Consider the following 16,921-nt stretch of genomic DNA (forward strand, 5'->3'; position numbering starts at 1 on the left):
GGTCAAAAACTTGCAGTCTTCTGGAATGGAAATATTTGCTCAAGTAATTTACAAATTGTAGTTAATCAGAGTCAGCGCCAATGGTCTCACTGATCATTTCAAGTTATGGTCTGTTTTACTTTGCAATCTGCTCATGAGGCATTCTGCTGTCTACTGGAAGCATTTGCCTAACTCTCATTAATGCTGGAACGACATGATAGTCTTCATTTGATTACACTCCTTTTTCCTGTGTCTGCCAATATTCTTTTTTTTCCTGTCTCTCTTTTCCACAGCTATGCTAAAACTCAAACCAAAATAAGTAATGCAGGGTAGATGTAGCACACACACTTCCCTGCAGAATGAGACATTGACTATATTGACTCTGAATAAGTCAAATAAAACTTCAAAAATTGGTTTAGGAGAAGCACAATTTGGCCTTTTTAATATCACAAACTAACCAAAAGTTCGCTTCTGAGGGGTTTCCTTATTCTTGTAGACCATTCCAAAAATGGAACAATGTTATAACACTTACTTGAAATACATTCAATACAAGTTCCCGTAGTAGTAGTATACTGCTTTGTTTAGTAAACAGCTCTGTTGAAAAAACAAACAGCAAAACCCTTAATCTACAGATATAAGGTCTAGAAACATTAAAATTCAGTCTTATTAGAAAACTTAACCTCTCCTTAAAGAAACTGATCTTTTTTGGCATGTACCTCTAATTCTGCCTAGTGAATTTGTAAATAGAAGCGTCTTTTATCTCAGTTACAAGAGAAAAGTACGTAAATTCTTCTGAAATGTTAGTGCATGGCAACGGATGAACAGGTTGCAGTAGAAATCAATACATATAAACCAATATTTTGCCCCAGTCCAGAAAATTATTAATAGCTTTAAGTTTTCAGTTAATGAACTGTAGGTATAATCAGTTTTTGACAGAAACCCATTTGCTGGTAATAAAATTAACAAGAAAAACAATGGGGAAGAAAGTAGGCCTGCCTCTGTAGTCAGCACTTCACTAAGAGTAAGTATCAGAAGGGAAATGAGGGGCTAATCTTGATCTAAGTGGCAGCCAGTAGTCTTTTGCTACAGCTTTTCCGTTTGCCCATGCACACTTACTCTTGTTTAGACTAGATAGTCTCAAAAGGCAAAGGCCTTATTTATGTGCCTGACAAACAGCATGCCTGCAGATAGCTCCTGATAGATAGATAGGGTAAATGGTTCTAGCTTTTTAGGACGAAGGACATCCTGCACAGACCGTAGAATTTGATGGCAAAACTGAAGCCACTTCTGTGAGCACACAGCAGTCAGTGATAAGTCAGTTCTTACTTTTCTTGTTATACAGAACTTTGAAAAGGATGTCCTGTGGGCTAATTGCTACAAACACATTGCTTATCTAGCAACAGCACTGAATGTTCATAAGGATCTTAACAATATGTCACCTCTACACTTCTCTCAAACTTGCATGTTTTGCTTTACAAGCAAGGCAGGCTTTTGAAAGTGTGCAGTGTTAGGCTAACCCTGCTCCAACTGAAGTAAGCCAGTAGAAGTTCCTATTGACTAAGTAGGAGAAATTTAGACCAAAATAGAAATTCTTCTCTCTGTGAAACCCTAATGGGGAAACTACACCATTAGAAGTTTTTAAAGGTTTCTTGTAAGAGTCAGTCAGAACTGGACTGTGGTACCGAACCTGATATTGTGCAGTCTGCCCTGTTACAAATTGGATGCTGAATGAAGCACAGCTTTATGCTCACTGGCCTTACATTATGGTTGAATTCCAATCATATGTTAAGAGTAAAATAAAATACAGAACTTCTAATTACTCACTCTGTCTGCTCAAACAGTTGAATTTTCTGAATATGCCCAAAACAGGAGAAATTTAAAACAGTACTTCCCCAAAAACAGTAGGTACCCAACCTTTGATGACAGATAACTCAGGCAAGAGGTTGTATAATTTTCAGTTAAATCAAGTATAAGCAGCAATGTAGAAATCGGAGACTTACTGAATTCTATATAGAAGTGAAACATTAGCAATATGTTTCTAAATGCTGTAGGGGTGAGATTATGAACAGATATTGAAAATAAGAGATTATGAAAAGATATTGAAAATGTTCCATGGCTGAAGAACTGCAAAAAGGATCTCTAGAAGCGGCAAAGAAGTCCACCCTGAGATGGACGCAGATGGATCCATCTGAGATGCTTACCACAAATGACACAGCTAGGCACCCAGGAATGAGAGCCAAGGAACTTACCACCAGCAATGAAGATCAGCATCCCTTCACTTCCTTCAGGGGAATCACAACTCTGTATCAGGGAGCACACCACTTTGAAGGTTACTGGGCACTTCAGCCTCTCAAACTTCAGTGAAACAGGATCTGAGAAATAAAAAATTCTGTATGACGGGTTGTATGCTGAATGCATGTGTGCAAGGGCAGCATCACTGTATCAGGAGAGAAGATACTAAGGACTACACCCTTGCAAGAGAACATACTCTAGCAAGGCCTCTTTCTGAACTTTTCATGAAGCTTGGCTAAATATGATGAAACGTGGATTAATTTAAAACAAAGCAAAAAGGTTTTGCCGTCCTGCAGGTCCCAACTGAAATTCTGTTTCCAGAGTCTCAAGGCAAGATAAGAAGTGCCTCAGCGCCATCTTCTGGGCACTTTGATGTCACTGGCAAGATTCATACGTTAATGGAACTTCGTCTTGCAGAGGCACATTCTCACCTGAATAAGTGTTTCATTGAAATCACTTTTTTTATTTCACAGCAGTGTCAAGTTTCAAGAACACTGAACTACTTGCATTACCTGTAGGAAATTATCCTGTTATTGAAAAAGTCACTGTTCCCTTTTCTCACCCTCTCAAGTTCTGACTCCAGAAGCATCACCCTCATACTGTAGGGATCTGCCTAGTCAAAGGGTGCCACTGCTCCTCCTTGTTTTCTCTTGCTAAAGACAGAAGCTTGAACTATCTGAAGTTTTTTCCTCATATTTGCATTCCAGAAGCCTTCACTGTGGCCTCAACTGGGGTGCCATAAGGATGTGAAGAGAAAAAATATTCACCACAGATCAGCTGAAGCTGAGCAAGTAGTTGTGTTTCCAAGATATGATTTATCTATTGGAAAAGTTTGGGCAGCTTGACAGAAGTACAGCATAAACCACTTCTTAAGAATTACTCTTTACTTCATGACAAGGTCAAAAAGAACTGTTTGAAGATGGACATAAATGCACTAGACCATCTAACAGAAAATTAACAGATTATGTTAGTAGGAGATGAGTTTCTGTGAAAGAGGGAAAATATTTTCCCGACAATATGCATCACTTCACATGATGCACTATAATTTGCAATGCGGACAATCATTTTGTAGCACACAGTTCAGGACTGAATATAACAGCTCATCTGCAACCCTATGAAAAAAAGTCTTTGAAGAGACAAAGCAGGTACTAATAGCTGACTGCAAATACCTCCCTAGCTTGCTGCTGCTCAAATAAGAGCAGTAAACAGTATTTTGACTGGTCCAACTAGTAAAGAAAGAGGAAACAAAAAAAAAAAAAAAAAAATCAAGAGTCAGTGGTGTTGCTGTTCACGGCAGTTAGGATTCAGGTATTGCACCAGCTATAGAACTGATTCACTCTATAGAAAAGTTTCCTTCCTTGGGTGGGATAACAAACACTAAAAAATAAGGCTAGGTCTTAAGTCCATTACTGAAGTTATAAGGATCTAACCTTATTCTCCTTGGGAAAAGGAAACTTTCTTCTCAGTATCAGAAACTTTCAACATGTAGAAAAAGATACCGAACCAATTTGTCTTATTTCAAATAGTTCCAGAAACTAGGCTTGAGTTTAGGAGAAGCCTTCGAAAACTGCTGCTGCCGCCCTATGAGGACTTCCTTCTTGGAATCTGAATTCTTTTGGGATACCAACACTGCATGACCCAAAGTCCATATATAGAAACTCTTATTCCCCTTCCCTTCAGCCAGTGATGTGTGGTGGTACATGCATCATGCAACATTGCAGGGGGTACACCTTTTATAACCAAGGAAGGTCTGAAGAGAACAGGAGAGGACTGAAATCCACACCACACCACTGTATTCTTCCTGGTCAGAAAATAATTGTTTATCCTAACACAGACAAAGAAGATGCACAAAGCATGACTCATTTCCTAGGCTAGTGAAGCATAGGCTTAACTTCCCAAGAGCTGCAGGAAGTATAAAAGTCACAATCCCTTGACTGATGCAAAGGGAACATGATTTACTTCTGTATGTATTAAAATCTATAGTCATGGAGTTTAGTTAACCCACACTTACGAAGCAAGTTAATTCAGCTGTTCTTGCAAATGTAAAAGTTAGCCTAGGGACTGAAAAAATTAAAATATAGTGAAAAAGATAATTTTTTTCTATGTATAACTACTCTAAAGTTTAGTCCTTTCAGTGGTTGCACCAAAAACATGCACTGAAACAACTTTCAGAAAGAAGTTTCTCATATAGCCTACAAATAACTCCACAAAACTGATGAACTATAAGTAGAAGATACAAAAAATTACAAAAATTGACATTATAGATAGTGAAATAGTGTGTTTGAATAGTGCAGTAGCTTGATTAAGTTGATAGATTCTAGTCAGCTGCAGAGATGACTTGAAAATAAATTGCATTTTACCGAGCAATTCATGAAAATAAACTCTTAAAAGTTTGTCACTTGCTATTTATCTACCCATAAAATTTCAGAAGCAGCAATTGTTTGGAACTATGAAATTTTTATATTTGATAGGGAAAGGAACACACTATCAATCAGTAGTTTAATGGAGACATCAAATGGCTGAAAATATTTCTATCACTTTCCATACATTTGAACCAATTAAAAAAAAAAATCAAGTAATTCAGCATCCTTCCTATTTGGCATTTACCTTGCAAATGTTTTTCTGCTAAACAAAAACCATAAACCCATTTGATGATTTAATGAAAAGCAATCAAACTGTCATTCAAGGCAACATGATGGCATATGAATTTCACTGCAGGCAAGTGCAAAGTTATGCACAATGGAAGAAACAATACAGCTAAACATGCACACACTAATGGGTGCTAAAATTAACTGAAACTATTCAGAAAAACAAGTTAGGGGTCAAGATGAACAGCTGATAGAGAGCATCTGCTGAATGTGGAAAAAAGCAGACAAAACATTAGGAGACAAAAATAAATATGGAAAGTATTATTGTATAAGCCATTGTGTAAGACTATTATATGGCTTCACCTGGTAGAGTGACTATATCTCCAAGTGTGACACTTGTGCACAATGAGTAACTTTCACTTACATCAGGTAAGAATCTTCACTGCTATGCTCTTCTGTAGTCTTACAAGAGAGATTGGTCCAAACATCTGGACTACAGATAGCAGAAAATGAAAGGTTTATAGAGGAACAAAGGTTTCCTCTCCTACCTCGAGAGGAGTTAATGACAATATATGCATTTTATTGAGGCAGTAGAATGATCTGGCTATCTCCCAGGTTCCACTTTTTCTTATTAGAACCAAAAGAGGGAAGAGAAAGTGGTAACAAAGCATGAGATTTTGAGGCCAATGAAAAAGAAACCTAAACTCTCATTCACACATACAGAATGAAGTACAAGAAAAACAAAGAAACTGAAGCATTAGAAAGAGTTGAATGTGATTTATGAATCAAGCTTACTTTGCAACCTTCAAATTAGGGAAACCAAAGCACCAATCTATCTTCAGTCTGCAACAGTTAGGAGAAGATATGGGAAAGTACTGCTTAGAGGTACAACTCTTTTACAGACTGGAAGCTGGAGAAGCAGCTTAGCATTGGAACCTGATCTTAAGTAGCTAGAATCTACAGGACTGAACTAAACATTGTCCTTATGTAGAGGCATTTCATGCTCAGACAATCTACAGCAGAGAAAACAGTATCAGTTTGCTGCCATTGACCTGACAGCATCTTTGTGCACACTTCAACTATAATCACAAAAATTAAAGCAAAAACTATTTCTACCAAAGAAGTGACAGATAATTTTTTCCATTTATTTGCACTTGAAAAGGTACCTTATCTCTTAAAGCTAAGCTAAGAGAGTCATTTAAAAGGTCACATCCTGTTTTCGTGGGAACCAATTTTTAATCTCTCTAATGTTCATGGCAGGTATAGCGAGTCAAGCTGAATTTCTTTTTCTAATCACACAAAAGACAATATAGAACAACAGTCACAGAACAACAGTCAAAGAGAAAAACTTATGACTATTAAGTGGGTGAAAGTCATGGGATCAGTTCCAGAAGTAAGAATCTAGACCTTACCATAAAAGTAGTTGTTCTATTTGAGTGGAACTGGCTGGCTAGAATAAAATGTTGAGTGGCTAACTCACAGTGGGTCATTTAAGATAGCAAATTATAATTTAGAACACTAATTCCTGCAGAAAACATGTTAGGCTTATAAATTACTTATTTTTTGGCAGAATAAGCATAAAACAGTTAAAACCCATACAAATGATGGAAAACACGTCATATTTCTCCCCTTAGTGTCAATTTCTTAATTTTCTCCCTGCATAGTATTTTAAAGTCTTTTTATAGGATTTAAGGATAAACAAGTGTTTTAATGTCTGCTCATTTTTTCACTCTTCAAGTTACGATAAGTATACTGGCTATTTAGAAAGCAACTTAAACCATTTTGCATAGGCATAATTCTTACTACACAATTGGAAAACAAAAAGCATTTCAAAAGATACCAGTCCAAAAAAGAAAAAAGATTCAGACACAGGCTTTTTGGAACTATATTTCAGCTTTAATGGAGTCAGAATTTGAAACCATCAGAAATAATCTATACATCTATACACAGGCTTAGGAGCATGATCTGTGGTTTCCTATGTACAAGCAGCTGAAATAACACAATAGATTTACGCCTAAGAAAAACGGACATGCTTTTACATGATTATTTAGCTGGTTTTGATCGCAGACGTCGCTTGATGATTAGGTGATCGCTTTCCTTTTCTTTTTGTTCTAGAAAAATCTGAAAAAGATATTTCAAAAGTTACTCAGCTTTTCCTCAGAAATTTCTGAGCATGCAACATTGCATATTAAACAGTGCCACTCTGTGATACTTGTAGACCCAGGGCAACTACCTGATTTTTCCCCATAAGCTGCTTTCAGAATGAAAGTTGCCTATTATCTTTTAAATGAAGGCCATAGGATGCAGAGAGCATTTTTCAGTGCACAGCATGAAATTAGTTCATGAATAAAGTGACCAATTACCAGGCATATATCAAATTTAGTTTATGTACTGTCCAAAATTGTTAGGAAAAAGCTCATCTGAAAGCTACTTTCACTTCTAAACTCTGATACTAATTTCATGAAACAGGAAGTGTTCAGAAAGTGTATTTTTAGCTTAAATTCCTTTATCTATCTTTGCCTTTCCCTGGATTCAGTCTCTTTGACTTTTCCTTTCACTCCTGTGCTTCTTAGCTTTTTTGTCTGCACTTCTAAGTCATTTTCTGCTCTGGAACACTCATCACTCCAACTTTTGCCTCCTTCACTCATAAAACTTGCAGAAAAAAAGTCAACGGGAGATCTCAGCATAGGCAAAAAACTTACCATAGTGAAAGGAAGAAAGGCTTGAACAGAATAAAGAGATGTAGTTCTAACAGAGCAAGAGTCCGCTCAGCGCCAGACCTACTGATGTGGCCATAAAGCTGCACTTCAGTAACTCCACTTCAAGCTCTGGCATATAAAACCCTTCAGAGGCTGGCTTAGGCAGGACAGCATAGTTTAAGCAACCCAGAAGGCTACTACTGCTGTAGTAGAGGAAAAAATCCCCACATACCACAGCTAGAACATCTATGCACCCAAATTTAGAAAGCTATGTCTAGGATTGCTATATCATTTATACAGTAAGCCAGTCAAAAAACTACAGAGAAGATAGCTGAAAAGTGGAGAAAAGTAAAACAGCAAAGTTATAAGACCAAAAAGAATAGTTAGAAAGAATCAAGAAATAAGTCAGTATTTTCAGCCTCCTTCTCACTAAACTGATTAGACCTTCAGATTTGTTCTGTTCCCCTACTAGTTTATTTTAAGCTAAGACTGCAGAAATACTTACTTTACATCACACCAAATAGTAACCTGTAATCACTTACCGAAGAAGCAGCGATATCTAGAGGACCAGAAATGTCAGCTGAATACAGCTTTCTCTTGGCTTGTTTTGGCTTGATCTCATTTTCTTTGAGACTTTCTGGTTCTTCAGACTTAGGAGAGCTTATTGTCGCAATCAGTTTCTTTGCTAGAAGAACAATTACTATACATCACTATCTTACTGGTCTTGTGATCCCCAAAACTAATGAATAAGATTAAACTAGTTTTTAAATAAACCTTGTTTCAACAGATGTTGAAGCTTAAATATAAATTTCAGAAGTGGTTTTTGGCCATCCGTGAGACCATACTGCTATATAACCTGAGGGCTGTTTTGAAAAAGTGTTCTACAGCATCAAATGCAAAACCTTAAAGGGCACATTCAAATAACACATCAAATCACTTAGGGTACTGACTTCATCTGAAGTTGGACACTTCATCAGGAGTTGAACAACGAGCTTAACATCTTTGTGCTGACAGAAGTGCAGAGTAGAGTCAGTTTTCTCTATATATTTGCATAGCTTCAGACTAGATTTCTAGTGAGAAGAGTGCTTATTATGAACTACAGGGAAAGAAGAAAATCCCAATAACACTAAGCTACAGAAACAGGCAAAGAAAATAAAGGATGGGGGAATAAGGGTTACCAGAAGGAACTTCCATTTTCACTTCTTTGCTGTGACTCATTTGCTGGCATTAAATATTTCCAGGGTGAAATTTAGAGTTGTCTGAATTTAGCTTCCATTGAGGATGACGCATAGTTCTCATTAAACTGATCTGACAAAATCTAAAACTTTTCAAAATTCCACTATCATCGTCTAGGCTATCTGACAGCAAAAGGTAACATGCACTCTTGTAGGAAGTTTTGAAGTTGGTACAACAATATTAATTTTAAGTATTTACATTGAATGCTGACTGACCTGGTTTTAACTAACCAAATAACTATGTCTTCTAGAATTTAACTCCGGAGACCCCTTCTACCTGCTGCCCCACATTGCCGTACCTCCTTTATTTTTATTTTTTTTTATTTTAAACCCTAGTAACTCAAGAGTCCATATGCTACCCTAGGGAAGAATAAAAATACATTGTTCAGTGGAAAGTCCTAGCAATTACACTTCCCAAGGCTACACTTAAACATAATGAATCCATTAACTGCCTTACAGTCAGTTGATTTAAGTTTCACAAAAATATTTGGAAGATACTAGCTTTCAGAATTTGTAGAACTAATCTTCTCCTCCCCTATACACGTATCAAAAACGATTAATATGGTTTCCACAGAAACCAAGTGGGGAAGGAGATTGCTTATAGAAAGAGATAGGATATGGGGTTTGGATTCAGGTCTTGATTTTTATACCAGTAGCAAAAATTTCCTTGAAATTGCCTGCAACTGTTTTAATGAAAGAAAGAACAAAATAACTCAGACATTTTGAATTTAACATCAGTTATCATTGCTGTTATTTCAAATTTATACGCATACTTCCCTCACTGCATCCTCTTATCCCACCTAGTTCACCTTTTCCAGTTAACCTAGACCTTAGAATTCCAAGCTCGCTACAGCCAAGACAGCCTTTTCTACTCTGCAAGATCTAATATAGCAGGCCTTAGTTCAGATATCATTTCATGAACAACTTAATACAACAGAAATGGCCTTTAGCTACATATAAATGGTTACAGTAGCTACAAGCCTTACTGCAAAGCTCAGCAGAAAACTTGGAGGAAAAAAAGGAAAAAACACAATGCTTTTCTCTGTACAAACCTTTAGAATGAATAATAGTAGGAGAACTTTGGAAAAAGTCTCCAATTTTTTGTAGGGCTCCATCCTTCTTCCGAGTTGATTTCGTACTTGAAGCAGACTCTTGCTTTCTTAATGGGTATTCTTTTTTAAATGATTGCGTGGTAGACATCTAAACAAAAATATAAGATCATTATTTAAGTAGGAATTTGGCTATCTTCAAGTTTATTTCAGTTTTGACTTCCACTTCAATATTGTTTTTAAGCTGGCATTTTGAATGTTGCTACTGATACCTCTGTTAATTATACTAATGATATGAAAACAGCAATTTAGAGAATCTCATTTTATACCCAGAAAAAAAAAAATCTTTCAAAATTTGACAGATGACATTTAAGCGCATGAGTCATTACTCATGAACTTCAAGTAAAGTTTTTTAAAAAGAGATTCCAAGGCAGAGTATTTCACTACACAAACTGCTCTACTTATAAATAAAACAGGAGGATTACTGACAGGAAGATCTACTACCTCCTCTCTGAATCTGCCCAGAACACTGCTAAGGCTTAAAAACATCCTCATTTTGCGCATATGGATGATATAAACCTTAGCCTTACTTCAAAGGCATCACCTACAACAGCACATACCCTAATAACATGGTCAAACTTGTTCTGATAGCTATCCAGCATGCAACATCCTTCTATTTGAATCATTATGCACAACTGCTAGTACATATTCTTGCCAAATAATTTTACTAAAGGTATTAAGTCTGTAGAGTTTAACAGGAAGGCAAAACAAGTGTTTAAAAAAAAAATCTCATTTAAGTACATGAATAAGGATATGATATCGCTGAGTACAAGTGTTGGCTACTTTCACATATCCATCCTCAGAGAAAAAGTCAAACTAGCTACAAAAATAGAATATGATCAAACCATTTTCTTGTTGCTTGTAGAAGGTGAATTAATAGCCATAGTAGATTTTGCATTTTTCTTGTTTTCACTTTTCACAAAATCCTAAGAAAGTAAGTATATGACAAACATCAGCATTACTATAATTATTCTGGATAGAAGTATCCACTGTTTAAATGCTATGGCTAACAGTAGAGAGGTATTGGCTGATACTAGAGAGATGAAACTATCCAAATCTGAATCAAATGCTGTACAATCTTGTGAAAAGCAGGAAACTAGAAATAACTGAACATAAACCAGTCTGACATTTGCTATTCTCCTTTCTTTCTCTCCATCATTTGCTAGGCTTTCAGCTTAGAGATATTTGACAAGCAAACATGCAAGTTGCAAGTCACTCAATAAATCTAAGTATAACTTCAGATTTATGGTGACAACCATAAAAACAGGTTGGCAGCATAGTGCCGTTGTTAAGCTGTCAGTATAAGACATTTCTATACTGAGATGTGATGTTAGCTTTGTATATAACAACCTTTTCTTTCAAGATCCACGTGAAGTAAGACTGCACATTGACAATTCCATCAAAAGAAATACTCAAATACATCAGATGAATATAGAAATCCAGTGCTCGGGAGGTCAGTAAAGATTATTTGTGCCTATAACTTTTCAGAGAAGAAATGTGAGAGATTTCAGTATGATAGCTGATAGCCATACCTACTGATAACAGCGCAAGTTTGTAATTGATACCAATAATCGTCTAAGGCAAAATAAACAATCCTAAAGAATTGGTCCATGATCCCATAGATCATAGATGGGGACAGTAGCAAATGGTACTCTTCAGGAGAGAGCAGCATAGAAGGCAATGAGAAAGTGCAAGTCAGGGACAGGAGGCCAAAGTCTGGATAAATTCAAGTCCCTGGTTATCTTCAACACAGATCAGAGATCCACTGCTTCTGGGGAAAAAGTGTTTTAAATATATACTAGACATATCCTTAACAATCTTATTACAGGCCAAGAAATAGAAACATGATTCTAACAAAAACTATTGCAGTAATACATTGAAAAATTGCACAGACTTCCAGTTGATTTAGGTCTACCTCATCCATCTCTTCACTCTTCCTCTTCCTTCTTTGCTTGAGCATTTTAACTGTTACTGGCAAGGTGCTACCCTGGTGCTTGACCTCTATCTTATTGGGTTGCAGAGGTGTGAACTGGATTTCCATCTCTGGCTTTGGGAACCGACTAGTTCTTCCATTTTCGGTGGACACTTCAGAAGAATCAAGGACAATGTCTGAATGGTCCTGCAAGCATATAGAAACTTTAACATAACAACCTTTAAGATAAGTTTGAGGAAAACAAACAAAAGGTAGGGAGGAGTATGTAAAGCAAGCATTCCATTTCCAGCTACTAGCTTATGGAAGTCTTGTAAAAGCTCCTGCCCAGATCCTATTTTGACAAGGCAAGTTTAACTCTTCTTCAGCTTATTTTTAGACAGCTTGCCCTTCCCCTTCTACACTAGGGATGTTAATTATGTAGTCTAGCTGTCAAACTACAAGCCAAATTCAACCTGTGAGATACTACTTCTATATCACTATCTTTTCTCTGGAGGTAGAAGGCTCTCAGGCAGCAACATTGCCCAAACAAGCTGAAGACCTCCTCTTGTTCCAGCTAACAACCATAAGAATTGCATGGGGGGAACAGGATGGAGAGGTCAGTTTGCACAACTCTTCCCCAGCAGCACTTGCTGTCCACCATCCGTACAACCCTGTTTCTCCTAGCAGAAAAAGTCAGAGGGGTAGTCTCCTTGGCTCCTGCTTCTATGTGGCATAGTTTAACTGATAGTAAGCATATAAAATCAATTCAGTAGCTATTTGGACACAATGCTGATGGCAGGCTACTTCTGTGGGAGGGGGCAGCAGGTGGTTGCTACTGCTGCTAGTAGGGTCCCAAACACAGACTAGCTACTGTTGTTTCTTATGCTGGTTTACCCTGGAGGGTGCTAAGACCTTCCTCCTCTCAAACCAAGAGCACTCAAGGAAAGCCAAAGGCTGTCACCCTCTTTAACAGACTCTGCTGGGATTTTGAGTGGGGAGTACCACCACCACCACTGCATACCCAAGGAGTAGGGAGCTGGTTAATAGAAATATTTCTTTATTAATACTATTGCATGAAAGAGTTTGCAATCCAAAAGTTCTAAGAATGGTTAGAGTCATTAGCCAACAACACCGCACACAGGAATCCTGCTACAGAAGAAAGCAAATGGAATTTGCCCTGCTGTTGCTTGCCCATTTAATTTGCTTTATAAGTGCTTTTTCCAGGTGATTCTCATTTAACAATCAGCCACTTGATAAGCATCATAGAAAAGTATGTTTTCAACATCACATAGTTAAATAAAGTTAATAAAATAAAGTCAGATAAAGTTAATACATTTTTTCCCTCCCTACAACTTTTGTTTCTATCAAAAGCCACTAAATCAAACGATTTGACAGTTCTTCCCCAGAAAGGGATGAGCAGAATAAAGCTTTAGAATCATTCAGGAAATGTGACACAAACTTCCTTGCCCATCATTATCTATCAAAATCCATACGACTACAGGAAACAACCAGATTTAAAGTTGTATACCAACCTCAGTTTCACTTAATGAAGAAGCACTGCTAGGACATCGAAATAATGAACAACTCTCTTTAACTTCATCATATCTTACTGGAATACTTTGTCCAGCTATACGGTTACTCTTGCTCTGTTTTTCCATAAACTGTAAATATTTAGAATGAATAGTGATTATGCTAGACTGTAAATCTCAGAATATGTTGAGTTTTCTAGAAGTTTCAATATAAAAGCCCCAGTACATAGAGTTAATGACTATCTGAGCTGAAAAACAACAAATTTAAGAATGCAGTAGCATCTATTGAGCGTATGACCCTATTAGGCCTCACCAACAGTCCATCTCCTTCACTATTCTGCCTCCAAGAGCAGCAGAGAAATGTTTTTTAGCAAGAACATAGTCACTTTCTACAGTCTGTTCTCTCCATATTCTCCCAGAAGCACCATATTAGAAGTATCACAAGGTACACCTGCACCTAGTCCTTAGAGTGTCTATTTGTGAATACGTTTATGGATTTCTGTACTGTTAATTTGTTTAATACCTATTGACACTACCTGCTTCTACCACCTCCAGAAAAATCACTAGCTGCTGTACAACGAGTATTTCCTATTTTAAAATTATCTCCTGTTAGTTTCACTGAGTGCTCCCTAGTTCTTGCAGGATTTAGCAAAAAACAGTTCTGCTTTCAGCAATAATTCGTTTCTTTTACAGGGAAAAAATTAAAATCAATCAAAAACCATCTCTATCATATTTTTTTACTTGATGCCTACATTGAGCTTAGATTCAATGAGGTAAGAAGTTGCTAAGAAAGAAAACAAGAAAGTAGTCATGCTTCTGGTTGGCTTTTCTCTTCATTCATAACAAAAGAGCAACCATGAATATCCATTCACAGAAGCAAGAAGGAAGAATAAAGCCAGTTAGGTAAATTCAGACAAACACAATAAAACTGATCTGCAGATGCTTAAAAGTTTCATGGGAATGCTAGCAGAAGAAAACTTCAGACAAACTACTTCTGTAGCTCTATGACTAGCACAAAGATCTTTTGGCAGCAAGAACAAAAGAAAACATTGGCCACAAACCTGTTTAACCACGCTGGTTTATCAGTTGGGACACTTGGGATTAATCAAAGGGGAAGTCCAATAGCCCTTAATTTTTCCTCTCAAGCCAGAAGGAAGTGATGAAATTGGTAAACTCAATCTGGATACCAGAAATACATCAACAGGACCAGTGAAGAATGCCTGATAAGCTATAGTCCTTTGTATGTCCAGGATATAATATAGTTTATTTGAAAGAGGTCGTTCTTGTTTCAAACCCTTTTGGTAAACGTTATGACTCTCTGCAGTAGTCATTAAGAGCATCTCTCTGAAACACTGAAGACTTAAAGTAAACTTCTTCCGTTGACCAAAATTACGACCATCTTCCAGAATAGACTTTTCCCAGCAATTGCTCCTTCCGTTTTCTCAAATATCCTTTACTTTCTGATTGAAAAGGATATCAGCCATTCATATTGTGGATCATAATTTAGTTTTTAACAGTTAGGAAGATGTTTTTTCCAAGGTATTCTGAAATACCTCAAAGTTCACTTTGGAATTTCCTGACCTTCCACTGATACATATGGTGCTTACCATTGCCAGAGATGACATCTATGGAGGCATTTTACCTTTTGAGGGGTGCGGGGGTGGAGGGCACACAGGAACTCCTTTTTGTTACCAAATCAAATCTATGCTTTGGCACAGGGAGGAGTTACTAGGACCACACAATCAGCTCCCATCACACCACTGTTTAAGAGTATAGAACTCCAATAAGTATTCCCTTTTGGGAAGAAAGGCAAAGGAGAAAGACCTGAAATGCTGGAGGAAAGTTATTGCGCTTGCTCATTATCTTAACAAATTATATCTTTTGCCTTTCTGTGACTAGAGTCTCTCTCAAAGGCAAGCAGATTTTCTGAAGGCTGAACTACAGTAAAGGCCTAGAAACTCTAGCAAGACCAACACCGAAACCCATAGGGGAAGATACTGAAAGAAAAAATGCACAGCGGAGAATAAAAAAGTTTCCTTATACACTACATTTTAATTTGGACAAGTTTAACTCAAAGACTGACAAGTGTTCACACTGCAGTTCGCACTTCTCAGTTTTAAATGTTTGAGAATCTGCAACATTTCAGAATGTTGAAATGTGCTCAGACTGTTTTTCCTCAGTTCTTCTGCCTTTTCTTAATACTTTTCTTAATAATTTTTGACAGGAGAGCAAAGCACCTAGGACATCAGAAGATTATTCAGTAAAGTCGACATATGGTAAAATAGGTTTCTTGTTTTTTATGGGTCTTTCCAGATAGAGGACCAGGATAAGAGATCATGCTTACAAGAAAGTACAGATGCTCTGTTATGTCCAACCCCCACAATTGACTTTTAGCAGGTTAAGATGACAACTACTTTGTTTCTCCAGGGGAACCTGGGATATCTCCCATCATTTTCTAGTTCCTCCTTAACATGTGGACAAAGGATGAGCAATAGATCTTCCTCCTTCCAGCACAGAGAGCGATCTCACAACTAGCCTCCACACTATGCATATAGGCTGCTGGTGCTCTCTTAGTAGCTATTATAAAGCTGTACAGAGCAGCTCTTCAAAAGCTATTCTGTCCTCTCTCTTACATCACAACCTTTACCTACACAACACTAGCAGAACTGAGAAAGCAAGAAACTAGTCAAGATAATTTTTTGTAGTAGACAGCAGCTACATAGATGGATGCATTTTAGCATTTAAACTAGTTCTGGAGCAAGAGACGAATTATATCTCGCAGTAGCTGAAGAGGAGATTGTTAGGTCATCTATGTTTAGCCCTGTTTGTTATTAATTAGCAACAGAGCCACATAGTATTAATTCAGTTTAGGAGTAAAGCTACCTCGTTAAATACTGAAATACAAGCAGCACACAAAGGTCTCATCAGAATCACGAGTCTCAGGACAATCGCAAGACTTAAATTCTTGTTCAGGAGAAATGCAGAGCCTATAGTCTCTTTGCAAAACCACCAGATACTTCTACAGGTGGAATGCAGGATACTGTCTTTCCTCTGAATCCCAATATGGTCTAGCATCTCTAATTACCAAACCATTCCTTTTACCACACTAAAGGTGATATGAAAGATGTTTGAGCTGAAATCCCCTAGCACTTGCATAACTAAACAGTGCAACAAAACTAAGAGAAAACGATTCAGAATGGAAGATACAGTTAAAGTATTGTATTAGGGAGAACATTTTTCTTTTTAATTTTTGGAAGATTCTCAGCGTCTCTGAAATAGATGCCACAAGGAGTCAGCAGAACAAAAAATTATTAACATGTTACATTTACAGAAGATATTTACTAGTCATAAGTATACCTCTTTGTTGCATACAGACTGATCCATGGTATTTTGTCCTTTACCGGGCAATGGTACTTCTGCTGAAGACTGAAGATTTTCTTGGTGAATACCTTGTTTCAACTCTTTTATAATGTCATCTTTGTCTGCCAACTCTCTTCTTAGTTCCTCTATAACAGTTTCATTATCCTAACAAACATTAAAATTGACACAAATTGAAGAACGGTTAAAAAAAGAAGTTA

General features: G+C 37.1%; 1 protein-coding gene across 5 annotated transcripts in view; it reads right to left on the bottom strand.

Annotated features, from left to right (window-relative positions):
• Positions 1 to 6,733: 6,733 nt before the first annotated feature.
• KIF20B (kinesin family member 20B) overlaps positions 6,734 to 16,921 on the bottom strand; it is a 49,149-nt gene continuing 38,961 nt past the window's right edge. For 3 of the 5 annotated variants that reach the window (XM_068950096.1, XM_068950094.1, XM_068950095.1), the window contains exons 28-34: positions 16,701 to 16,868; positions 13,347 to 13,475; positions 11,818 to 12,021; positions 10,748 to 10,828; positions 9,846 to 9,993; positions 8,101 to 8,243; positions 6,734 to 6,980 (exon numbers count right to left, since the gene is read on the bottom strand). In XM_068950096.1, the coding sequence (XP_068806197.1) occupies positions 6,903 to 6,980; positions 8,101 to 8,243; positions 9,846 to 9,993; positions 10,748 to 10,828; positions 11,818 to 12,021; positions 13,347 to 13,475; positions 16,701 to 16,868 (951 nt within the window). In that variant the 3' untranslated portion in view covers positions 6,734 to 6,902. The remainder of the gene's footprint in view (positions 6,981 to 8,100; positions 8,244 to 9,845; positions 9,994 to 10,747; positions 10,829 to 11,817; positions 12,022 to 13,346; positions 13,476 to 16,700; positions 16,869 to 16,921) is intronic. The other 2 variants (XM_068950098.1, XM_068950097.1) reach the window with 2 other exon arrangements.

The sequence above is a fragment of the Struthio camelus genome, chromosome 7 (genome assembly GCF_040807025.1).
Source record: "Struthio camelus isolate bStrCam1 chromosome 7, bStrCam1.hap1, whole genome shotgun sequence".
Lineage (NCBI taxonomy): Eukaryota > Metazoa > Chordata > Aves > Struthioniformes > Struthionidae > Struthio > Struthio camelus.